General features: G+C 36.6%; 1 protein-coding gene across 1 annotated transcript in view; it reads right to left on the bottom strand.

The window, feature by feature from the left end:
- Window positions 1–319: 319 nt before the first annotated feature.
- nup210 (nucleoporin 210) overlaps window positions 320–27,087 on the bottom strand; it is a 36,889-nt gene continuing 10,121 nt past the window's right edge. The window contains exons 14-40 of the mRNA XM_051096732.1: window positions 23,714–23,859; window positions 23,393–23,611; window positions 23,126–23,299; window positions 22,855–23,047; window positions 21,086–21,192; window positions 20,086–20,190; window positions 19,877–19,978; window positions 18,459–18,587; window positions 18,188–18,315; window positions 17,975–18,110; window positions 17,056–17,118; window positions 15,370–15,549; window positions 15,213–15,293; window positions 15,000–15,131; window positions 13,187–13,345; window positions 12,946–13,037; window positions 10,557–10,731; window positions 9,913–10,088; window positions 8,715–8,935; window positions 8,473–8,609; window positions 8,210–8,318; window positions 5,976–6,122; window positions 5,631–5,881; window positions 5,342–5,546; window positions 3,454–3,570; window positions 3,269–3,343; window positions 320–1,454 (exon numbers count right to left, since the gene is read on the bottom strand). Coding sequence (XP_050952689.1) covers window positions 1,351–1,454; window positions 3,269–3,343; window positions 3,454–3,570; window positions 5,342–5,546; window positions 5,631–5,881; window positions 5,976–6,122; window positions 8,210–8,318; window positions 8,473–8,609; window positions 8,715–8,935; window positions 9,913–10,088; window positions 10,557–10,731; window positions 12,946–13,037; window positions 13,187–13,345; window positions 15,000–15,131; window positions 15,213–15,293; window positions 15,370–15,549; window positions 17,056–17,118; window positions 17,975–18,110; window positions 18,188–18,315; window positions 18,459–18,587; window positions 19,877–19,978; window positions 20,086–20,190; window positions 21,086–21,192; window positions 22,855–23,047; window positions 23,126–23,299; window positions 23,393–23,611; window positions 23,714–23,859 — 3,863 coding nt within the window. The 3' untranslated portion in view covers window positions 320–1,350. The remainder of the gene's footprint in view (window positions 1,455–3,268; window positions 3,344–3,453; window positions 3,571–5,341; window positions 5,547–5,630; window positions 5,882–5,975; window positions 6,123–8,209; window positions 8,319–8,472; window positions 8,610–8,714; window positions 8,936–9,912; window positions 10,089–10,556; window positions 10,732–12,945; window positions 13,038–13,186; window positions 13,346–14,999; window positions 15,132–15,212; window positions 15,294–15,369; window positions 15,550–17,055; window positions 17,119–17,974; window positions 18,111–18,187; window positions 18,316–18,458; window positions 18,588–19,876; window positions 19,979–20,085; window positions 20,191–21,085; window positions 21,193–22,854; window positions 23,048–23,125; window positions 23,300–23,392; window positions 23,612–23,713; window positions 23,860–27,087) is intronic.

Here is a 27,087-nt window from a genome sequence, read left to right as displayed (position 1 = left end):
CACACCTGGAAACCACAGGCATTTCTCGAACAAGGCGTTTCATAACTAGGGACACTGGATAATGATCATCTTGTAATTATGCAGTATGACAAAGCTGTAAATATAGGGGCAGCCGATAGTCCATTGAAGGGGAGGATTTACAGTCCCCTCCCCTTGTTTTATACAACAAATTGGTTTAATCCTAACTCCCTTTTGTTAAACAGTACAAATCTGTAGCTGTTGCAAATGGGAATCCCTGCTTGACTTCCATATTCCATCGTGTTTTTATATTCAAATGGCAAATATGTAAAAACCACTGCCAACAGGTGATACTTAAAAAGAGCATATTTAATGTTTATAAGATCACAAACATGCTGCACAAAGCTCAAAGTACATAAGGAACAAGCTGTTAACTTTTGAGGAAGTTATGACTGACAGAAGAGCACACATACATTGACAAAGGCTCAAAAGTGGTTACAGACTGAAGTCAAAGGTTATGACAGATTCACAATTCCTCATTTTATTCAGTGCAGCAGTTCTGAGTCACATTATGACTCTTGCTTATGAAGGCAGACACTAGCTAAGTCTCTACTCGGTCAGGCTCACAAGGCTGAGGCATTTTTTCGGTCAAAAAGGGTCACATTCTTGAATCAACACTCACAGTTACAGATGTATCAGTGTAATGTATTCATAGTGAGACTGATGCTGCATTTGAACAGCAAACAACTATTAAAAGCGGCTGCAGGTTCAAGAGAAAGCTACCTCAGAGAGTACCAGTCCATTCAGAAGCCCTTTAAATCGAAAGCAATTAAACTGAATTAAGCCCTTATACATATTTAACATTCACATCAATAACTGAAAGAAGCTGCACTCAACTCAAAAGAGTTTAACGCATTTAAAATCATACTGTTCATAAAATAAACTGGCCGTTTTCTGCACAAATAACATGTAAGAGCACTTTGGACGGAATCAGTGGTTGCACTATTCACAAATCAACATGCTACACAATCGAGCCGCAGTCTCACATTAGATTTCAAAAGTTGTCCTGAGCTTCAAAAAACAAACAAAACTGTTTAACATTGAAAATCACTAAAAATTAGAACGTTTCACGCTATGGAAACTACTGGGGGAAAAGGTTACTGAAGATAATAAATGAGTTCACACATCAAACGTTTAAATAATCACACAAAAGCAGACAAAACAAAATGCAGCCCTGCCATATTCAATCAGATATGCAGCATTTCAGCACACAAGAATTCAAATGAAAAAGCTATAGTTTTAAGCATATAAGCAGCACAAGTATTCTCCAGCACGCTCGTACTCCTGCATTAAATGATAAGGCACTTTCTTCAGTCTTCAGGTGGAGGTGGTTTATCTGGAGTTGTAGTCTGGTGAATACAAGCGTAATCTTGGGCTTCCCTTCATGTCTGAAGACATGCTGTGGTTGAAGGGGCTTTCAGTCAGCTTCGCCACACCTGCAGACAGCAGCATTTACAAACGAGTGAAGTCAGAAATCCAAATACACAGAAGGTTACTAATATTTCTAAACACCTGAAGTAATAATAATGCAAGCATGTGCTGAAGTCTGTCAGATCAGCTGTCATTTCTTATCTGTGTGTAGCACCTACAAATCTGCACACACTTCTGAGGAAGTCTATCTGAAATGAGCAAGTGCCTGATTATTTCTGACTGATGATATCAGTTTTAGCTGCACAATTCTCAACTCCCATCCAGTGGACAGAAAACCTGCATGTGGGTGTAAGTACAGTAAAGATGGCGTCTGCACACAATTAAACAGGCTGTTTTTGGTGATATACCTTATACGCATCAGAGAGGGTGGAAAAAGGCTAAAACTAATTTGCCAATTTAATTTATGTGATATGACTTCTAGAACTGAAATAATAAACATCCAGTAGCTTCCTTCAACACATAAAGAAATCTGTTACACATTTTGCCTTGCAAAAATAAAAGGTCAGGCATTTATGCAGGTTATATGTGACCCTGGACCACAAAACCAGTCATAAGTTTTTGAAATTGAGATTTATACATAAGCAGCTTTCCATCGATGTATGGTTTGTTAGGATATGACAATATTTGGCCTGAGATACAACTATTTGAAAATCTGGAATGTAAGGGTGCAAAAACATCAAAATATTGAAGGCCTTAATTATTAAAGCCTTTAAAGTTGTGCAAATGAAGTTCTTAGCAATGCATATTACTAATCAAAAGTTACGTTTTTATTAGGGTTGTCAGTTTAACGTGTTAATGAATTAAATAACGCAATTAAAATATTTTAACGCAGTTAACGCACTGGCCCCGCCCCCAGACCTGTCCGTCATCTTATATTTTATATAGTTGACTGCTGACAAACATGATGCAGGGCAACAACTCCACACTCCGCACTAAGCAACACAGCGGTGTTTAGTTTCTAAATGAATCCGCATTTGAACGAACTTCTGAACCGATGATTCAACGGCCAATTCATAAAAAGAGCAGTTTACTTCAGTCCTGAATGAATCAGCCGTTTGAACGAATAAAAGACATTTACCGCCACCTGCTGGCAGATTTAGTTTCTTATTTAGAGTATAATTTTGTAAAAAATAAAATAAAATAAAATAAATAAATAATAAGAAGAATAAAAATAAAAACATTACAAGGGATAGTTCACAAAAAAAATAAAAAAATAAAATTCTGTCATCATTTCATGATCATTCTCCCTCATGCCGTTGCGAACCTTTCTTTTGTGGAACATAAAAGAGGTATTTTGACTGAAGGAAAGACTGTTGGTAACAAAGCTGTTTTGGTTACCAATGATGACTTCGTATGAACAAAAAATACTGAGATGTTTATCAAATAAAATAAATGTTATTAATCAAATTATTTCTTGCTGAAGCTGTTTTGTAATGTCTGATGCTTTACACAACAATGATTTTAAATTATCATTTGGGAGTAATTTCTCTGCCAAATTTGATGTGTTTAATTAGTTTTGATTAATTAATTAATGTTTTGATTAATTAGATTAATTAATCAAAACAAATGTAATTACTTTGATTAAATTAAATTAGATAAAACTAAATTTTTACTCAACTGACAGCCCTAGTTTTTATATATTTACGGTAGGAAATGTACAAAATATCTTCATGGAACATGATCTTTACTGAACATTCCAATAATTTTCATACAGTGCATTTTCGGCTATTGCTAGAAATAAACTTGTGCTACTTAAGACTGGTTTTGTGGTCACATATTTGGTGATGTTCTTGCAGGAGTGTTTTTCAGATGCATGTACCTGCAGGAGGCGGAGTCTTCTGGATGAATGCGGGATGATTGACAGGCTCTCTTGGGGAAAACAGCGCATGGCACACTACAGAAACAGAGCAAATTGCTAAGATATTGGAAATAAAGAACAAACACTGTCCTAAAAATCATTATCCATAATGTTTAAACTGTTGTGCATGATGTGGACGTGTTTACCGATGATGACGACAGCGGTGGCAGCCAAAAGAGCAAATAAAGTGAAGAACATCACTTGATAGGAGTCAATAAACTGTTGAAGAATGTTGGGCCCGTCCGCTCCATCTACCATGTGTGCTACGAGAAAAGTGAAGCAGCATGGGTCAGTATTTATGAGCAAAATATAAAGAAACACATTAAAGGGGTCATGACATGGATCTTTTTTTTTTTTTTTTAATTGACTTATAATTATAATACTGGCTTTTGCACAAAAAAAAAAGTGTCAAATATTCGCAACAATTATTTTAAACTCTCATTCTGGCCCTGTGTCTAAAACTACAGGTTTTGGGGGACATCTCCTTTAAAGGGTTAGTTCACCCAAAAATGAAAATTCTGCATTAATTACTCAACCTCGTGTTGTTTATCTTCGGAGCAAAAGTTCAGATATTTTTAATGAACTCCGAGAGCTTTCTGACCTGATCTTAATTTGTGTTCCTTACAGGTTTGGAATGACACGAGGATGAGTAATTAATGACAGAATTTCCACTTCCGGGTGAACTATCCCTGTTAAGCCTTAAGGCTTGTCAGCAAACAGCCACTGTTATGATCAGCTAACGTCACTGCATGGGACAAAGATTCAACGGCCCCCACTACAGCATGTCAGTGTCATTTACAGACAAATCACTGTGGTTTGCAATGCAACTGCTGTCAGATCCAGTACACTTGGCTCTGCTCTATCTTTCGTTATGTTCCTTTGCAAACTGCGCATTACATTATGCCTTATTTACAAAACAATCTGCAGTTAAATGCTCTAAAATATCATATAATCCATCATGATCAAGGGTGCTGCCATTAATAATAAATTATCCTGCTTGTTCCTGACAGTGGGATCCTTCTGAAGGAACCTTCTTAACTAGGGCTGTCACTAACAATTTATTTACTAATCAAATAATCTGTTGATTATTCTGACAATTAATCAAGTAATCAGATAATTATATATATATATATATATATATATATATATATATATATATATATATATATAAAAATTAAAATTACTTAAAATGCATGTATAATAATAATGAGGCAATAATAATTAGTTAGTAATAGTAATTAGTAATAGAGCTAATATATATGTACGCATTATAACAACTGCCTGCAGAGGGTGGGAGTAGCCCGACGATTGTTTTTAGACTTTACTCTGTGATCTAATACTTGTTTAAAATTGACTAAACAACATTTAATTGAAATCTTCACTTAATCTTTAATATTTGGCCATTTCTTTACGACAGAAATGCTTCAGCCACTGTAATTTCTTAAATATGTGGACATCAAAACGTGTAAACTTGGAGTGAGTTGAAATCACAATAAACACTTAGCATACTGAGAAACACACTGATGAATTCTCCTGTGTTTGCATAGGTTTATAAATGATTTACCTTACAAATCTGATGAATATAATGATGGAATATACAGAGATGAAGTTTGAGACGCTCCACACATGTAAATGAAAACAGTTCTTTTGGAACAGTTCTTTACCGTGAATGAAGCTGCTCTGACACGCATGTACATATAAAATAAAGTGCATATATTGAACCGGCATCGCATCAATTTAGTTAATTGAATTGTAGCATTTATGAATTCACAATAGCGTTATGCTTCATTAGGATTTTTAAATGGGTTTAATAGCCTTAGTAAATTAAAGTAAAACACTTTAATAATGCGCTTCACAGATTCTCGTCCATGGAATGCACCACTTCCGACATTTTGCCAGTTACTTGACACGGGCAAAATGCAATAGAGGATTTTTTTAAAAATCGAGTACTTGAACCAAGGAATGGTGACAGCCCTATTCCTAACCAACAAAATATTTCTCACTATGCTGTCAGACAGATATTGATGAACAAACCTTGCATAGAAGTGCTGCTGGCTGCTAGATGCATGACGGACACCGGGATGTGCAGCACCTGACCGCTGGACGCGCTGCTCACAGACACCGACGTCGTCAGCGCTCCCTGCGGCTTCACCACTCTAACCATGTATCTGATGTAGCTGGGAAAGCTGTGAGAAACCTCCTTCTCTTCTATCACAATCGCAGGAGAACTGCTCTTCACCTGAAGATGAGAAAGAGCCAATCACATCCACACGTACACAGCTGGGGACTACAATAACAGCAATCACACAGATGCAAGCATTACGTCTAGCTGCTGAAGAGCGCCTGCCGTCCCATAGATGGTCAGCTCAGCAGACGTGTGCTGATTGCTCAGGATGATGTCCGTCTGATCGGCGTAGATCCCTGGATTGACAGGCAGCCGGGCGCTGATCTGCTGTCCGGTGAAGTGATATCCCTGCATGCCGGCCGTCACCTCCACGTCAGTCATAGACATGCTCAACACCTTCACCTGCTGGTCGCTCATGGGCTTAAAGCTCAGCGCACAGCTGTAGAAACCTGATGGTCAGAGGAGATGTAGATCACAGGGTTAAAACCTTTCATTTTAAATGTTTTAAGTCCAGTGCTGAAGTCCAAGGTTCATCTGAGAGACCTGTGCTGGCATCAAATGCCGTTTGAGTGTGGTAGACATCATGAGCGGAGAAATCCACAGCGCTGCTGGTGAAACGGAGCTGACAGCTGATGGAGGACTCTGGGTGGAGCAGAGCAATGCTCTCTGACTGAGAAGATGAGCAACTTCCTGTGAACAGAGAAAACAATGTGTTATGATGGTGTTCACAAAAGTACAACAATTACAAAAATGGAACACAGCACCCGTTTATGAGACTTTTGCATTTGCTTGAGTTTATTTGCAGTCACAGTAAACAATTTACCTATCAGTAAACCCCGCCCACCTGATATTGTAAGTAGATTAAAAAGAATTCCGGATTTTTTTTTTTTCTCTCTCACGATTAGTCATGGCAATGGATTTTGGTGGGATTTTGATGGATTTGGGCTATATTTAATCAAAAGAGGCGTATGCGTGTATCTTTACAGAGGCAGTGCGGAGAGTCACTTCTAAAATGTGCGCGCCGCAGCTGGTATGCGAACATAACAAAAACTTTTTTTTTTTTTTTTTTTTCGAAATTGATGTGTTTCCATTAGGCATATTTTCAATTCGTAGGGTAATGGAAACGCAGCTACTGACAGCAGAAGGTTTTCAGTGTGAAAACCTTGCCCCAAGATGTTTTGATCAATTTTGGACACAGAAGGACCACCTCTCATCGAGGAGCATTCAAGTGGGACCTAAACATGCCATGGAGGGATATATAAAAGATTTTAAAATAAATATGGTGGGTAACATGACTAATTTAGAACCAAAAATTTACAGGCCTCAAAGCAAGCGAGAGAAACCTCATGCCACAATCGCAGATGACATGATCCATGATCAACACTGTTTATGCGTAATTTACATGATCTACTTTAACATGGAGAGGCACTGAAATGTAAACCTTCGTTTATGTGTTTTTGACCTACACTGTACATGATGTGACAACAGTTCGCTATTAAAGTTTGTCCATTAGCATGGACTCACTAACTTTAACGTTAGCTAGTTTTAGCCAGAGATACCGTTCTGAAGCACAAGATGACATTAAATGTTCTGCTTGAGCAGACAAAAATTGTAACCTAATGAGAGTATGACAACCAGAAAATGAATGTTGAATAATAAAATAAATTCTACTGCCTGTCCACTCAGGATACCTGGAATTGGCATTACAAGTGCTCCAGGCACATTGTTTTACCATTTTTGTCGCATAAACACCTTCAAACCGATGAGAGCTTTGTATCTTCCAATGCTTCTTTATAGCTGTGTTTCCATCCACCTATTTTTATGCACATTTTGGAATATTGCATAAAAATCACTGGATGGAAACGCCAAGATGCACATGAATTCTAAAAATGTGCATTAAAAAAAAAAATTACACAGACAACTTTTTATCCGATAAGAAAAAAATGTGCATAAACTACAATGGAAACACATTTACCGAATAAATTCCACCGTGTGCATGAAAGTCAGACTTTGCACAATGGGACGGGATGACCTGACTAACCAGCGGACTGAGCTCGCTGCACAGAATCTGAAATGTTGTTTTGGTCAACCTGAAATACCTGAGCAATGTGTGTCAAAGTATTTCCGTATAACGGTCTTACACGACTGCGTTCCCAAACAGCAGCCATCCACCTGCGAAAGCAATGACCGCATTTATTGTGTTTTGTCTGTTCGCTCTGAGGCGTAAGTAATATGAAAATAATTGTATTCAGTGGCTCCTCTTACTTTTATTAGTAATATTTAGTGCCAGTTTATCAGAAAGTGATAAATTTGTTCTCTTTGACTTGTTGGATGGAAACGGTGCTAATTCGCAAAATGTTTTTTGCAATATTCCAGTTTTGTGCACAAGTTATGCATATGAAATTTAGTTAGAGCCTCAGTGCATAAAACGTTATGCAAACGTAAATATTGTCTTTTAAAATTATGGCAGTTTAATGCCTACAAAAACAGCTGGTAGGGACTACAGCAAGCTACTTCCCAGGTTGCTGACAACACAAACCCTCAAATTTACACAAACCGGACTTCACATTTGTGATTCTTAGGAATCAAACCCATGATGTTACAGTTGCTAGTGAAGCCCTTTGAAACCATTTGTATTTTTACCAAATCCTGTTTTTTTCTGTTTTGTTTTTTTTTTCATTTCATTTCATTTTAATGTTTTAAAAAAATGAACAGATGCATTATATGACAAGTGCGAATGAGTCTCTCTCTAACGCAATTTGTGGAGTGCTCTGTACCAATGAGGTTGCTTCCTGTGTCCCTGGTTGACATCAAGACTTTAGAGTCTCTGTCCTTCTTCACTGCGGGAATCATGACAGACGTCCGAGACGCACCTTCAATAAGAACCTAAACAAAGCACAGCATTACAATACAATCACAATAATGTTCATCTGCAGTTTAACAGACACCACACTTTTGGACCAAAGAATTTTCATGATTTTTCCCTCTAAATTTCTGATTCAGAGTATCTCCAAACTGAAGTCCACATGATTAATTTCACCTCTCTGTAGGTGCGGAGTTGACCGGGCATCTCATAGTACACAGAGACTGTGCCCTTGTCTCTGGCTACTGCTGCTCCAGTCCTGGGATCGATCTCGAGCAGAGCGCTGGACGATGAGCTCCACACACCCGACGCACCTGCACATGAACAATGACATCATGAGACTGAAATACTTGCAGAAACCACATGTGGAAATGCTCACTTTGGGCTGCCATTTTTTCATGTGTCTGTGTTTTCTTTACCTTCTTGATTAACAAACTGTGCAGAAAAACACACAACATCTCCCACGACCAGTCGCTGGGCTTCAGCTGGACGAATGGCATGTTGGACAGGTATTGCGAGGAAATCGGCGAGTCCAGCCTGCTCCGAGTCCCAAACTCCCAGCAGAGTCAGACCCACATTCACTGTCCGCACCGTCAGCGTGCCATTACTCGAACCCTTACCGACCTGCACCAAATCATCCCTAAACAAATAATACATATAGTGTGTTGGTTGATATCATTTAAAAAAATATATTGTATAATATATATATAACATATGCACTATTTTTTATATAATTGCACAACTATACATTTAATTATCTGTAATTACCACCTTTAGCATATTACATTACAATATTTTGATGCCTCAACATTTGTCAATAAACATTCATTCTTTTTTGACTTTTGACCATATCTGACATATCAGTTGCTCCATTTCTCTGTGTGATAAGAAGCTAAAATATTTTAATATTAAATTAAGATAATGTAAATCGCAATATATAGGGCAAAACCTTTGGAGAGTGTTCGAAAAAAGTGATCATTTTTAATTATTTAAAAAAATAAAGCAAATTATATATGGAAGACAGCCTAGACTTCAGATATCAGATTTTGAGTTATAAGGATTTAAGGTTTGGTTTAACCTGGAGAGAACAGACAAAAATTAACCTCTTTCAAAAGGGAAATAAAACATGGTAAAATTTCTATACATGCTCATCTGTGCACTTGTGTTTTTTTTTTCTATCGATTTTTTTTAATTGCATTTAATGATTTTATTATTTTCTAACAAGTCAATTAATCCTTACCAAAAACCTTAGTTAACCTACCAATAAATAATAACTGACTATTTGAGAGCACGTTAAAGTAATTAGTCCAAGTGAGGCGAGTTTATCCATTATATACTATATTTTAAAGAACCAACAATGACTCCGACTGCGTCGTTACCTAGTTGCTGCTTAATTTTAATGTAAAATGTTTATGTTTGATAATATGTGATCTTAAATATTATGCTAAACAAACAAATCAAAAGTTCTTAGCGAATGCAGCCCCTGCACGTTTTGCTGATTATAATGCAAGAGGTGTAGTTTTGTCTTGATGCTGGTGTGTAAGTGATGCTTATAAAGACACAGCGGTCACGTAGATCTTATGTAGATGGTTCTAGTTCCTGATTTTGTCGCTTCACCTGTTGGTGGAGAAGCTGAGCATTGAGTTGTGGCTGTGTAAGGTTTCTCCTGTGCTGTCGTGGAAATGAACGGTGAAGGTCAGAACGGCTCCCAGCGGGATGGCAGACACAGTCTCTCTGTTAGACGTGTACATGACTGGACTAGTGCTCAGACGCAGGTATGAGACAGTCACCACCTGACAACAACACCAGATCTGTGTTACACAAGCAGCTGACATGGCTGACTGCTGACACTGAATGCTAACTACCAAAACATTCATTTACAGTTCAGAGCTATTATGAATCACAAAACACAGATATGTGAGGGATAATGTATAGTTATTAATCGCAAGGTTCATTTAAATATGTAGGTATCACCCTGAGGTAACATCTCACCGCAATACTGCTAAATAAAAACTAAATAAATACACACAGCCATATATTTCACTAATGAATTGATGAGCTAGAGATTAGCTAATTATTTATCCTAACTCTAGATTAAACTGCAATAATGTTATATTAATTTATGCATCATCATTGCTTATCCTCCATTTAGTTTTCTATTAAGTTTATTAACATTCACTATGATAAATTGCTAAACTGATCTTCTGTTTAAAGACTATTGCACTTGCATAGCAACATATTCTTATATGTCAAAGCGTTACCTTCACAGCGACAATGATGGTTTGATTGACGCCGAATGTTTCCTGTGAGCTGATCTGTAGCGAGGCTGTTCCTGTCAGAGATCCAGACGTCAGGTGACCTTTATCATCCACCTGAACGAGAGCAGCTCTGTCTGGACAATCCAGCACACGGTAGGACAGGGACCCCAGTCCATCTCTACAACAAACAACACACATCAAGTTACTCAACATTATTTGATCAATCTCTGGAGTACTGAATCTTAATTTACGTACTTCTAATTTATCTACTTAATTCTCTCATTTAATTTACAGCATTTAACAGTCAAATACTTCATAATAGTCTGCTACATGGATGTGCTTCTCTGTGTTGTCCTTTTCCAGTCTATTTATTTATTCGCTTTTTTAAGCAGCCATTGGTCATTATCACAAAACAAACCCCTAGGTTTATCCTTTAACTTACAAATCTCTGAATATAGAATGATACACTAGAGCGTGATGAAGATGTGACATTGCTTGATTATTAAATCCACATACTAAACATACATGTTTATAGGGCCCTGTAAAATAGTTTTATTTTTTTTTACCAAATTCCATTTTCTGTTTACATTTTTCTGGATTCCATTTTTTTATTTTCATTTTATTTATTATTATTATTTTTTTAATTAAATGGTATTAATCCCAAAGCATGTCTAAGTAATTAAAACCATGAAACTTATCATAAATTAACATCAATTTATTACAAATTTAACAAAAATTACGTTTCTTTTTTTCTCACCTTATGTTTTATTGTCAACAAATTCTGTTTTAGTATGTCTAATTATCTGAATGCATAAAAACTATTTTGATTTATTCTTACAATAGCCTTAAGAATTTTTCCCCTTTTTACTATTTATTATTAAAATTAAAACATAAAAGAAATATTGTGTGATTACTTCTTAAAAATAAAGCTTTATTAATTTTTCAACAATAGTAGTACTAGTATCACATGCATTTCACTAAATAATAGTCATATTTGTCTGGCACAATGGTTTTAAGTTAAACTGAACTTGTATTTTGACGGGTTGCCGTGAATACATTTAAATGCCTGTGTATATATGTGTTGCTGGTTTTACTCAAATGAAACAGTAAATGGAAATGACTCTCAGAGCAGTTCTGGTGATGTTGTTCCTGAATTTATGTCCTCAGACGCTGAAATCACAGCGAACGCCACACGTGCTTCAGTATGTGTATAGCAAACGAAACTGCACGTCTATGCAATTAATTTATTCACACAGAGACACACAGAACATGCATGATTCATATTTAAATAGACTTTTTGTGGCTTAATATTTACAGATACTAGTCCTTTAATGGCAATTTAAATTAGACGTCCACTTCCTAAACAAAGATTCACCTATAATGTACTCAACCCCCTTGTCATCCGCTCGTCTTGTCTTGTTCCCCCTGAACTCTGTGTATTCTGACTCAAGACAGTTCGGGTATGTCGAAAAACGTGTATTTTCTCCCTCAACTTCAAAAATCATTTCAAAATCATCCTACATCGCTGCAGAAATACAGACACAGTCTTTGCAAAGTGAACATGCAAAGAAGATCAAACACCCTTAACAAAAAAGGTAAAACAGCGATATAGGACGATTTTGAAGTTGAGGGAGAACATGAGATGGGAGTTTTTCGACATACACTAACTGACATGAACCGGAACAAAAACAGTCCAGGCAGAGTAAGACAAGATGAGTGTTTGGTATTAAAAAGTATATAAATTATATTATTTTTTATGAAAATAACCGATCGTTTCGCTAGATAAGACCCTTCTTCCTCAGCTGGGATCGTTTACAACTGCATTTGTGATCGTTTGAAGCTGCATTTAAACTGCATTTTGGAAGTTCAAACTCGGGGCACCATATCAGTCCATTATATGGAGAAAAATGCTGAAATGTTTTCCCCAAAAAAACATAATTTCTTTACGACTGAAGAAAGTAAATTATTGTTCTGGAAGTGGACTTCTCCTTTAAGCGTAATGACCTACTTTTGATTAATTAATCCAAACTTCGACAAATTCTGTGACATTCCGCATTAAACTGTAAATTCCATTTTTATTGGATTTAACTGGATTCTGCGATTCCGTCTGCGTGTTCTGCATCATGGAAATCATAGGGCTCTAGCGTTGTGTTAATTTAGTCAAAATTTACACAATTGAAAAAACACAATATTCAACTGTAGGTGCATTCTGAATTTTAACTGAAGATTAAAAACATGTAATACGTGGGCTGTACTGCATTTCTCTCACACTGTGTTGTGTGTATTTGTAGGGCAGCACTGCTCACATTCATGGCAAAGCAACACTGATATCTGATGCAGTCTAACTGTAACTGTACACGTTGATGTGAACCAAGGGCTTGTGCTGAGGTACCTGTTAGTTTGTAGTTTCAGCAGGGAGTTTGGGGACATCAGTATCTCCTCAGCTTGAACTTCTGGGTTCAACAGCTGCAGTTTCTCATAAACCTGCAATTCAATGTACGGCAGGGTCGGTTTTTGCTCTCGGTTTAGCAAATGTTCTTTAAAATACAGCAAATACCAACAAAGAAAACATTCAATGCTTAATGATTGGTTTGTTTTTTTAAGTATGAATGACACAGTGAGATTCTGTCTACCTGAATCTGTATCTCATCCTGGAGCTCAAGGGCAGTGTCCTCCAGATGTCCAGCCAGAGGAACGCTGGTCTTCACCACCACTCTCAGCCCGGTGCGGCCTTTACTCCTGCCAAACACACTCATGGCAAAGTTGTGTTCATCACTGAGCTGTACAGACGCCTGCAGGAGAAATCACACACACACACTGCTTCATCTGAACCACAACACCACCACACACTGGAGTGAAGGTTTACCACAGTAATGTGGAAACTAAAACATACACTAATAGACCTGCCACTTTCTTTGTTCTTCAAAGAACTTGCTTTGTTGTTGCAACAACCATATATTTTTATACTAATGCTTTTCTCCACTGATACCAACAGCTGATTATTCAGAATAACATCCGCTGGTACCTTACTGTAATATGTGACCCTGGACCACAAAACCAGTCATAAGCATCAATTTTTTGAAACTTAGATTTATGTAATCTTCAAGCTGAATAAATAAGCTTTCCATTGGTGTAGGACAATAGGGCAATATTTGGCTGAGATACAGCAGAATTACAATTGAATATCTGGAATCTAAGGGGGCAAAAAACAAAACAAAACAAAAAATATTGAGAAAATCACCTTTAAAGTTGTCCAGATGAAGTTCTTAGCAATGAATATTACAAATGAAAAAATATGTTATATTTACTGTACAAAATAACTTTTTTGAACATGATCTTTACTTAATATCCTAATGATTTTTGGCATTATATATATATATATATACCTGCGCTACTTATGACTGGTTTTGTGGTTCAGGGTCACATATTAGGGGTTAAAATTAACAACAGAGCCCAAACTATAATATTTAACTGCTATTTACTGTTATAATAATATATAATAATCATGCTCAAATAAAAACTGAAATGTCTTCATACAAATGCAGTAGTATGTTTTATAAAAACTATTCATGACATATTTATTCAAACATACATATGATTAACAGTAAATAAACTCATCTCTAGTGTTTTATAGCTAAATAACCAACTGTGAACACTGGATAACTTTGTTAGGTAAATCCAACATTAAGTGACATTTATCACAAGCTGTTTTACTGACATCTTACTGTGGTTGCAACACTGAGTGATTACATGATATACTGTACTATTTATTTTGCGCTACAACTTGTATAAAAGTGGAAGAGACTTGCGCTCTGTGTTAAAGCACTACAACAATCTGTCACACCACATTTAAGAGCATCAAAACTGCCTTTGTTCATTGAATTTTGTGATTAAACGGACAGAAGTAACAAAGCACAAAGCTGTTTGCGTTTATTAGATGGGAGGTGCGCTACAAATAAGTTTTGACAAATATAAAAACAATGAATCTGGCAACCCTGGCGTGAACTACAGGTGATTTATAGGGTCAAACAGAACGTGCATTATTATATTTTTAAAGTGGGATTGTTAATGTGTTGTCACCTTAACTTAGGCAGCACTAAATTCAACACAAGATATATTTTCTTCACACAAGTTGCAGTTGGAAATGTTTTTCTGCCCCCCTTCGACTGACAGGATATAATCGACCCTGATCATCAGCTGTTTTATTAATGGTTGATTTATTAATAGTTTTTATCAGTCATTACGATTATTGGCTGATACACCTTTATGATTTTAAATGCTCTTTTTATGTTCATTCTTTAAGAATCAGTAAGCAGTCAATAGGTTGTTAAATCGATCATCAAAACATTAAAAATACTGAGATACCAGCCCTAATTGTGCGTAAAGTTAAAATCCCACAACTAATACTGAAATTAAGCACTGTAGAGCACAGAGTGTTATTCTGACCTCTGCATGTCGCGTGTGAACGTCCAGAACGTCTCTCTTAGTCACAGACCAGTGGAAGGTCAGTCCAGGAAGTGCATTCCCGAAGGAGAACGGCGTCTGACTGCTGGTCAGACCCATCACATGCACCGGCATCTACAGCGAAAGCACAAATCTTTATTACAACCTTACAATCCTCAAAATCCTCTGCAGACTAAACTCATAATGCGTGTTTACCAGCGTCCCCGTCTTCATTCTGGTGATGGGAGCTCGGATTCTAATGGCCGTCAGCTGGACCACCTCAACGTCCACTTGGTCCTGTCAAAGACAGTATTTAAGTCACACAGATCAATGCGGTATTAAGACATCTGCACATCTGTCTGCAGAGCATCACCTTTGACACCACCACTAGTTTGCCGGTTTCTGTGTCGACTGCCTGAACCACGCCGGTCACGGTCATGTTGCCCACCGCCAGGCCCTTGACATGACCCAGACTGTTGACAGAGGCGATTTTCTCATGGGACAGAGAGAAGAGGATGTTGGACTGGGGCTGTGGTCCTCCCTCTGACGTGATCTACAAATGAAAAGGTGCAATCCATCCAGTGAGTCTATTTTTTAAGATGATCATTGATCACAAACATCAGAAGAGCAATAACAGGTCACTGAGTCAGTGGTACTGATGCAGATGTGTTTTATGTTTCACTTTCATACCTAAACTTAAGAGCTACCTTAATTACTACTAATAAACATCAAATTCTGAATTTACTGAGGGAAAAGTCATAGTTAAAAGGGAGAACTGGACACCAAACTAAAGTGATCCCTAAATTTAAGGTGTGGCACAATCCTTTTATATGCATACTATATGTGTGAGTACTGTGTATATTTATTATGTATATATAAATACACATATGTATATTTTCATTTACTGATTACATTTTGTGATAAAATGGACAGAAGTAACAAAGCTGTTTGCATTTATTGGACGGGAGGTACTCTACAAATAATGTTTGGCGAAGTGAAAAACAATGAACGTGGCTTGATATAATCGTCCTTGATCATTGACCGTTTTATCGATGGTTGATAATGCAAAAAATAGCTTTTTTATGATTTTGAATGTTCTTTTTGTGTTTATTTTTTTAAAAAAACAGTAAGTGGTCAATAGATTGTTAAATTTATCATCAAAACACACATACATGTATACATTAAAGAAAAATATGTTAAATTTACATGTAAAATATTTAGATTTATATATAATAGAAATTATATACAAGTGTTTACATACAAATACATGCAAACATTTTTTAAATATAAACATATATGTGACCCTGGACCACAAAACCAGTCTTAAGTTGCTGGGGTATATTTGTAGCAATAGTCTAAAATACACTGTATTGGTCAAAATTATTGATTTTGCTTTTATGCCAAAAATCATTAGAAAATTAAGTAAGAATCATGTTCCATGGAGATACTTCGTAAAATTCCTACTGTAAATATATCAACACTTAATTTTTGATTAGTAATACGCATTATTAAGAACTTCATTTGGACAACTTTAAAGGCGATTTTCTCAATATTTTGATTTTTTGCACCCTCAGATTCCACGTTCAAATAGCTATATCTTGGCCAAATATTGTCCTATCTTAACGAACCATACATCAATGGAAAGCTTATTCAGCTTTTAGATGATGTATAAATCTCAATTTCGAAAAATTGACCCTTATGACTGATTTTGTGGTCCAGGGTCACATATGTGCATTTATATACACATAATAAATATACACAGTACACACATACAGTATGCAAACATAAACTTTCATTTTGAATCAATTAATCGGGACTAATTGTTTTGCAGCTGTACTGGGAAGCAGGCATCCATGTCATAACCTGAGATGCCAGTGGGTCAGACTATTAGCAAAACTATGGCTAGCTTATGAGGGAACGCATGTATGCATCTGAAGTGCAGCATTTATTTGTGTTTTGATCAGCTCAATCACATCAGATCTGAGTGCATTAGTCATAAGGAAAGCAAGTGAGGTGCACTGGAATAAATAAGACCTGTTTGAGAAAGAGGATTACTTACCTGCATCATTGCTCCGACTATCAGAGTGACTTTTCTGGGCAGCAGCCTGAAGGGTGGAAATACCTACCAAAAAAAAAAAAAAAGAAGAAGAAGAAGAAAAATTTGCAATTCTTTACCATAAAATACAAAAAGTTTTAGTAGCAACATGTGTAGAGCTTCAACAGAGCAACCATACATGTTTTGTATTTGATTTTCTTCATTTCTTCAATCACTTGATCCTTTACACAATTCTCTGTACATTATCATTTATTCTTTAGTCATTTTTATTTTATTTTTAATTATTTTCCTTGCTCCTGCATTGCTTGCTACAGTTGTTATATCTTATGACTGTGGGTCATGAAATACAAGTCAGAGATAAAAGGGAATGTCTGCATTTCAGTGTTTTGTGGGAGGATGTTGTGAAGCGGTTTGATACAACAACAGTCGTTAATTTGTGCAGGTCAGACCAAGCCTGAGCACTGGGAAATATGCAGCTAGGATTTTTCGATTTTTCAATATTTCAATATGCCTTGTTCATTTTTATCATAACTTTATCTCTTGCTGTCTGCTATTTCACTGCCTCCTTTTTCAAACCCTAAGGTTGACAGAAGGTTTAGTATACGTTTTTGGATCCTTCATGCTATCAATATTAGATCCAGTCAAAACAGATCCATTTTGTCTGGTATTCAAAGCCCAGTCAGCAGAGTTTTGTCAGTAACAGCAAGTCTCAAAACTGTATTGACTGCAGACTAGGTTTTGAATACCTAGAAAAATTGTATCTTCTCACAGGATTTCATAAAGGGACTGAATCTAATATTCCTATTGTGAAGAATCAATTTTCTGAATTACATTACAAAATACATAGTATATTTATCAATACACATTAAACTTGAAGCAATCCATTCATAAAGCTGTAAATGATGGCACAGAAGAGGCTTACTTCAATTTGCTGGGGTGTAGAGGAGATTTTTCTGCCATTTTTGTCTATGACGACCGCAGACACACTAGTTTGTCCGATCACCAGACCTTTGACCAGAAATGTGGCCGTATCTTCTTCAGATGAATCAGGCAGAGCTCTGACAAACAGCAGGGGTTTATTAGCTTTTACAGACACAAAACATCAAGCTCAGAAGATCTACAAACTGTTACTCACTGCAGGGATATAATGGAGGACGCTGCCCTCAGCTTCAGGTTCATGACAGAGAAATATTTGGACAGGAAAGGCTTCTTGTTGGCATCCAAAACCCGAACATAAGCTTTGACTGACTTGCCAATCTCCACCTGAAAGTAATGTGTCATCAGACATTTATTTCTGATTTCAAAATCATTTTATTAACAATTATAAAATGCACATGCATAGAATTTCAAAACGGATTTGCTTTTGAATTATTTTAACTTATGAATGATTCTTTTTTGACACCAACCTTGTCGACCACACGCACATAAACCTCCAGAATATCAGAGATGTGAACCGTAGCTGTAGCAGGAGAAGGGAACGTCAGGCAAAGGTCATGAACCATCACCTGCAAGACCCCCGCCTGAGCCGGGACCACCTGAGTCACAATAAATTGAGATTACACTCAAACTAAAGCACAGAAGAAACAAGTTATTAACAATTGATATTGTATAAGGCTCAACAGAAGTCCACTAAAGTCATTGATAACAGCATATAACAGTAAATGTAATAATTCCTTTGTTACTTTATTGTACAAATATCAAAGGAATAAAGAATCCTATACTTTACACAATACAATTAAGTGTGAACTGAATGTAATGTTTTTGGACACAAGAAAATTGAAATGAAATAAAAATTGAAATGAAATGAAAATGTACTGTAGTTTAAATTTATACTAAAAGCCAATCGTTAACCTTAAAAATGTTATTTCCCAATGTAATTTCATTACTTTCATTGCCTTTGAAATATGATTCAAATGTACTGCCAATTGTACTGAACAAACATTTATGCTAAACTAAAATATAATGTCAATACTAATGACACTTCTGTGTCATGTAAACATTTGTAATTTAGTGCATTTAAACACAATATAGTTGCAATTAAGTTAAAAACTTGTGCACATGTGCTTTAGTATGTTAGACAACACATCAAAATTTAACACATACTTTTTAAAGTACAACAAAACATTATTAAAACAATGACTGAAAAATAAATTAAAATAAAACTTATTTTTACATTATTAATTATCATTAATTAACATTTTAATTGCATGTACAGTTTTTTAAAAATATAGTTCAGTATTATTATAGTTCATTCATTAAACGTTCATTTCATTTATTATTATAGTTCATTCATGAAACCATACCTCTTTTTCAAAAGGGAAACATACTAGATAGGGACTGTAATCTGATAGAAACTCAATATAAACTTTTCCATTATTATAATATAAAGCATCCTCTAGTCTCACATTTACTGATCAATTTTAACTTTTGCAATGCTTGCTGGCTCGCATTTTATTCACTTCCATGACTTTCATTGTGATTTTCACAAATTTAAGAAGAACAGTTCCAATCCCGTGACTCGAACTCAGGACACCCGTAGCGCAACACTGCTATATGTTGGCACACCTGGCCACAAATCTATCAGCTCCCAAAAACACACGTTTAATGGGAATAGTTACAGGTCTATGATCTTCTAAACCCCTGGCAACATACGTGATTTGCTTTTATTAAAATAAGGTCATTATTTGTATCACACCACAGACAAAATCTCTATTTCAGATTTTTTCCCTCATGCTATGCTAAAACATTTTTCATTGCAAACAAAGTGCCACAATCACCACTGACAAAGCTCATCTACCGAACACTCCTTTATCTTAAATATTACCTGAGCGATTCCCTGGGACTCCTGGAACGTGACATCAGCGATTCCCCCGACGCTCGCATTGACGTAGAAATAACCCGAGCCCTGTTGCAGAATCAGATCCGCCTGCAGAGAAGCACAACACCAGCAGCAGGCGTCAGACACACCAGACAAACTCTAGCAGACAATCCAGAGCAATCAGATATGTGTGCGGTGAAGATGTGTGATCTTACCGTCACATCGGGATGGTTGTATATGGTGATGGTATTAGGGGTCACCCTCACATCCTCTACTAGCAGAAGGTCAAGCGTGGCGGAGACAGGGCTCAGGGGATCAAACTAACACACGTGAACATAACACATGGATCAGAGCTCAACTTCACAATCAGGTTCAGTGATGACAGAATATGTACAAATAAGAGGAATTATGCTCTTAATTATTGTTGACTTAGCAACATGCTAATACGATTAGGACGGAAGTGAGATTATATACACACATTATATATGTGCAACTAATGTGTGCTCATTAAAGGTGCCCATGATGAGCCTTTCAGACTAACTTGAGGCTCAGGTAGAGAGTAGCCGTCTAGGTGTTAGAAGAGAGATATCATTTTGACATATCATTATTTCAGCTTCCTGTGTTGCTTAGCTTTGTTGTTGGCAACAGTAACTGTAGTGATGCTGTGGGCTGATGTGTGTGGTTAGAGTCGTCCTCCTGAGGAAACGAAACTGCTCATGTTCTCCAAAAATGGCGGTTCAGCCACTCCCTGAGCCTCTGACTGTGCCCACGTTGGTTTGATGCCTAATCTAAATCAGAGACCCATTGTACTAGACAAACCAACTAGTCAACCTCATCTAATTGGTTGCCAGCTAACTATTCTACAGTAATAGGGAATCAACTCCAAAACAGTCAATTCTAGAACAGGAATTGACAATTAATACATTATGCTATCGTTTGCTTTTTAGTATCTTGAACTCTGCTGTCTAAGCAGGTTTTTGCATTTAAGACAAGCAAAGACAATGGACAACAGACAATCACGTCTAACTTTAAAATAATAATCAAACTTAATCTGTTTCTTCCAACTTATTAACATCTACTTCATTTTATTGCAGACTTGACGGGGGTTCGAAAATATTGTTTTCATTAAAAAAAAAAAAAAAAAGAATCTGGACCTGCACTAAACTATTGTGAAAGCACGTTGAGCTTGTCATGGGATACTACAGATGAACTCACTCCTCTCAAAACAGCTGCTGCCTCTAGATGGGACGTTTGATAGCCGACTGCGGTCACAGTGATTGCTGCCACGCCTGATTCATGATGGACAAGAACCGTCTGATGACCTGCGGAAAACATAAATACGCACATTAGAGCTGTGCAATGTGATGGTATACGAGATTGTGTGACAGTAGAAATGTGTCAACTGGTAGAATAAATACACAGTGCAACTGAATTTTAATTTTTAAAGAACTTAAGACACAATGGTTATGTATATAGGCATCTATAGAGTATAGTCTGGTTTATACGTGCAGCATAAAGCGTAAATGACGAGAATACTGATGAGACAATGGCAGAGGAATTGGTTTCCAAGCAAAAGTAAAAGTGCCTATTTGGCAATATTTTGATATTAAAAATGATGGTTTTCTTGATTAAAAAAAAAACAAAAAAAACATGCAAGTACTGTCACCTCAACCTGTTTAGTTTTTTTTTTTTTTTTTCTTGTTTTCAGTTTTTTAAAGCTTGACTTTTGCTGTTTACCTGATGTCATGCCACATTATGAGAGGCTTTTTTAAAAAAATATCTATTTGGTTCCATAGTGTACATAACTTTCTGTCATTTATTAATCAATATATAGCACAGTATGTCTAGGCCATGCCTTGTCTCATTCGTTTTTGTTATTAAACATTATATAAGTAAGGGATAATCAATGGTTTGCAGTGCATTAAAAGATTTTAAATCTTTTAATGACGTGGAGGCAAAGAACCACCCAACGCATTTAAAATCCGTTAATGCACATCAAGCCATTTATTATTAGCCATTGGTCATTTGCCAAGTTATAGACAAGTTAAAACGAGTATTGCTCTTTGCAGCGCATCAATTAAAACAACGCATTAATAAAGAACGGTCATTAAACTGACCTGTGCATTAAACGGTTTTACTGTATACCTGCCAGCCAATCAGAATCCAGTATTCAGACAGACCATGGAATAAGCTTGTCATTGTACTGTTTCTTTTTTGTTGTGTATTTTGTTAAGAATAACAATGAATCCATCTTTCAAGCATTTGTTTTAGTCTTAGAAAGTGAAAGGTGTGTAGATGTAACCACAACCAATAACTATCTTTTCTTGTTAAATGTGAGATTGTGAATTCGAAAGTAAAAGTGAAAGCGTCCATTGCTCCACCTCCTCAGTGTTACCAGTAATACCGGTTTTGCCCTAAGTTTATATACCGGTGTGAAAACTTCCTCACCGTGACATCCCTAACTGTGATACATGCAGTTAATAGTAATATGTGACCCTGGACCACAAAACCAGTCATAGGGGTCAATTTTTTTAAATTGAGATTCATACATCATCTGAAAACTGAATAAATAATCTTTCCATTGATGTATGGTTTGTTAGGATAGAAGTTACAACTATTTGAAAATCTGGAGGGTGTAAAAAGCTCTAAATACGGAGAAAATCGTCTTTAAAGTTGTCCAAATGGAGTTCTTAGCAATGCATATTACTAATCAAAACTGATATATTCACTTTAGGAAATTTACAAAACATCGTCATGGAACATGATCTTTACTTAATATCCTGATGATTTTTGGCATAAAAGCGATCATATCGATCATTTTGACCCATACAACATATTTTTGGTTATTGCTACAAATATACCCGTGCTACTTAAGACTGGCTTTGTGGTTCAAGGTTACATATGATGTTTGTCATATCATCCATTCCTAATACATACTTGTATTTCATAATTCTCAATGGTCTGAAATAATCAGTATGAGGTACCGTGGAGTTTTTTCTGTTTGTTGTCGTCCTCATGTATGTGTAGCTGCATGGGCATGGTTGGCTCGATGCTCGCCAGGGAAACTTTGGAGGACTCCCAGATCATACTCAAAGAGCTGAAGTTATCAAACTTCCTGCCCTGCTGGTCAAAGGCCGCCACATCCAGTTCTGGGTTGTGATAATTGGAAACCGGCACCTACAGAACAAGTACAAACGCTTGTGAACTTCCTGTCATACTAAGACTACTAATATGTCTGAGAGATAGAGCGCTCACCACTTGTTTGTTCTGCTGCAGCAGAGGGCAGGACACATCCAGCTGCGGGTTCACGTAAATGGGCGTCAGCGTGAGACGTGACGGAGGTGCACACACAAACTTCACCACAGCTGGCTCCACAGCAGGGAAGGGGTTTGTCACAGTGGGCTGGTTTCCAACAGTCACTGCTAAAACCTGCAAAGTCACAATTATTTGAATATTTTAAGCATGTCAGTCCACAGTACTAGTGGATAGTACACAGGATATGACATCACAGACTCCTCTGACCTGTTCTCCCAGAGCTCGGCATGTGGCTCTGACCAGATGTCTGGAGTATGTTCGTGAGGCGGGTCCAAGCAGAGACAGCATGACGCTGCTGTGGTCCTCAGCCGTCAGGTTTCTGAAGAACTTGGAAGGTTCTAGCACCCAGGGCCGGGGGCCTCCTTCAAACGTCATGTCTTTAGAGGAGCCTAACGTCACCACAGCTACAGACACGGGGTCAATCGGCTGTTAAAGAAAAACAATGCATGGTGATCACATCACTGCTCATCATAACAAAGCCCATTTTTCCTCCACCAACTTTAAAAGACAGAGTATTCAAATTCTTACCTTGAGAGGGGGGTAAGCAGCAATGGTGATCTTTGCGCTGAGGTGAACATTGCCATGGGTGTAGCTAACCAATAGGTTGGTGTAACCGGGGGTCAAGGCCTTAACTCTGACCCCACTGCAGTGGCCCTGACCTGGGGAAAGTCTACCTGAAAACACACACACAAACGCTCACAATATTACAACTATACACACACTTCAAAAGTTATTACAACACTCTGTTATATCTGCAAACAAACACTAGAATCAGTTACACTGAAACTGAAATTAGAACATCGGAAATTAGAACAAAATTAGAATTTTGACCCATAGAATCTATTGTAGGTTCTCATTAAAACATTAAAACATACAATACATTGTATGGGTCAAAACTACAGATTTTTCTTTTATGCCAAAAACATTAAGTAAAGATCATGTTCCATGAAGATATTTTGTCAATTTCCCACCATAAATATATCAAATCTTAATTTTTGATTAGTAATATGCATTGCAAAGAACTTCATTTGGACAACTTCAAAGGCGATTTTCCCAATATTTAGATTTTTTTTTGCACCCTCAGATTACAGATTTTCAAACAGTTGTATCTCGGCCAAATATTGTCCTATCTTAACAACCATGCATCAATGGAAAGCTTTCAGGTGATGTATAAATCCCACTTTTGAAACTGACCCTTATGACTGTTTTTTGTGGTCCAGGGTCACATACTTCAAGATGAAATATGCTGTTACACTTGCTCTTAATCATTTTTACACATGAAAACTTAACTAAGCAGTGACAGGTGTTTGTTTCAAGCAGAGCTGCCCAATCCATTTCCTGGAGAGCTTCCTTCCTGCAGAGTTCAGTGCCAACCCTGATCTAACACATCTGTCCGCAATTATCAAGTGCTCCTAAATATCTGAATTTAGAGATGGTCTTATTATTGAGAGATATCAAGGGCTCTGTAGAAAGCGTAACAAAAAATATGTAATTCTGATTTTTGTGATAAAAATTGCAATTGCAAGCATTACACCAAACTTTTATTTTGACAGAAACCACAGGAAGATCTTTCAAACTTCTACTGTGAAAACAGTCGCTCTGAGAAGCTGCAAACATCGGCAAATAATGTTTTTTTATGATGATGCGACAATGTCTAAAGCATATAAAGGCAATAAACTTGTCTCCATCAGATCACATTTTTACATAAAACATGGCAAACTATGAAATTTTTCATTTCACCCCTTCATTTAAGTGCTCAGCTCACACATGTCAGTCCGAGTTGAACGATTTCCTCAGTTCAGTGACTGCTGGAGGAAGTGGAGCGAGTGAGTTGGCAAAAACCAGCATTACATATTCACATACACTGCTATTTTGGCTCATTTCGAGTCACAGTGACTGTCAGGCTAGTTTTCCTTGTGTAACTTGTAGATCTGTGCTGCTCGAGCCGCGAACTGTTTCAGACTGTTCAGTCTGATTTTGTGAATGATTCGTTCATGAAACCGGACCGTTTGCCTGACGCTTTGGATTACAGGTAATAAAGTTGTGAATAATGTTCAGCTTCTTGCACAGATCCATAGTTTCGCTTCATAATGATACCTCAATATATCATAAGGAGCCACAAGAATTAATTTTGTGTTCTTACATATGCTTTTTTTTAAATCTCAAACAGCTACTGACCATGTTCCCGGCTATAAATCGTCTTTACTGCTCTACTAAAGGAAAAAAAAAAAAAAAAAAAAAATTGGATGGCCTGAGGTATTTGGCCTGAGGTATTTGGTATTTGTATGAACCCTGGTAACAGGTAAATAATAAAAGGAAAGCTGAACCAAAATTTAAATTAACAGCAAATTTTAATTTTGGTTCAGCTTTCCTTTTATTATTTACCTGTTACCAGGGTTCGTACAAATACCACAAAATTAAATTCCGGACTTTCAAGGACTCTTCAAGCACTACTTTTTTGGGTTTTCAAGGACCAAAATCAGAGATCTCACTCGTCAAACCATAATGTTATTACCTTTCAAATTCTAATAAATAAACAAATTAAAAAAAAAAAAATGGCACAAGTAAAGTGCAGCAAATGCGAAACATGCAATGACTGTGGCAAAGTTACCGCTTTCCTTATTCAAACTGATGTTTTTTTTTGTTTTTCCATGAATATATGATTGACCTGAAGAATGAAATCTATAACATCCACTTCGAAAATACTGAAGTATAATGAGCTCACAGACTTTTTAATACTATTTTTAAGAAATCTTCAATGACAGAATATTTGCCTTTAAATGACGAAAGGAAAAACAATGCAGTTGTACTTTGAAATGTTTTAACTAATCTAGGGCCATAATTAACAATTATTTTGGTAATAAAATAATCTACTGATTATTTTGACAACGGAGTAATCTGATATTTTTTAGTAAAAAAAACAGACCTAAGAAAAAACAGGTTTAGTATGACTATATTTATATATAAACTAAAAATAAGCCAATAATAATTGGTTCAAATAAAGTAATTAGAAGGTTTTATTGAACAACACTGTTAAAATACATTATGTTAAAATACAAAATAAAAAAGTAATATGTCTATACTATAATACGAACAACCAATATAAGTATATCATGTATAATAAATACCTGCAATGGGTGCCAAAGGCCTGGTGATGTTTTAACGAAGCACAATTTATCTTAAAATTAATAAGTTAGTAAAATAATATTCTTTGGCCATTTTAAGACCGCCTTCTTAAATCAGGCATGTGTTTTTAATGTACACATAAATGCAGCCTTGCTGAGCAGAAGAGACTTCTTTTAAAACATTAGAAAATATTACAGATCCCAGTTTGAACACTGTGTGTGAATGTTATAATAAATTTTACAGAACAACGTACGGTAAAATTACAATACAAATATTTATGAATGTTGACTTATTTTGGCGGTAACTTGCAAGACGACCTTAAGTACTACTTTTTGTTGACAGCAGCAGATTTATGAATGATTCTCATTACGCTGTTTCAGTGCAGATTTTCCTTGCGCTTTGGACTTTGAACCCTGGCTAACGAGCTCGTGCAGCGCCGTCAGAATACATACAATTTGTGCGTGTATTAAAAAACATAACGCTCTGTAGTTTTTTGACTAACGGTTTAAGGCCATTTCGTGATTTTAGTCATCATACAGTGACCAGCAACAACCACCCCCTGCTCTTCTCACTGAAGACATGCGATGCGATAAACAGTCTCTCGCTGTCGGTGCTTGTAATAATTTTCTTTCTCGGACAGTTTTAAATGCTTCCACACTGCCGACATGTTTGCTGCATTAGTGCGCGCCTCTATTGGATCTCGTCACGTCATTGTTCACTATAATTTATTTGGTCTTTCTGCTTATTTCGGTTGCCAAACATTCAGTGCACCTTTT

Source organism: Labeo rohita, chromosome 23 (genome assembly GCF_022985175.1).
Source record: "Labeo rohita strain BAU-BD-2019 chromosome 23, IGBB_LRoh.1.0, whole genome shotgun sequence".
NCBI lineage: Eukaryota > Metazoa > Chordata > Actinopteri > Cypriniformes > Cyprinidae > Labeo > Labeo rohita.
Note: the sequence above shows the minus strand (reverse complement) of the source record. Positions and strands in the feature narration are given on the sequence as shown.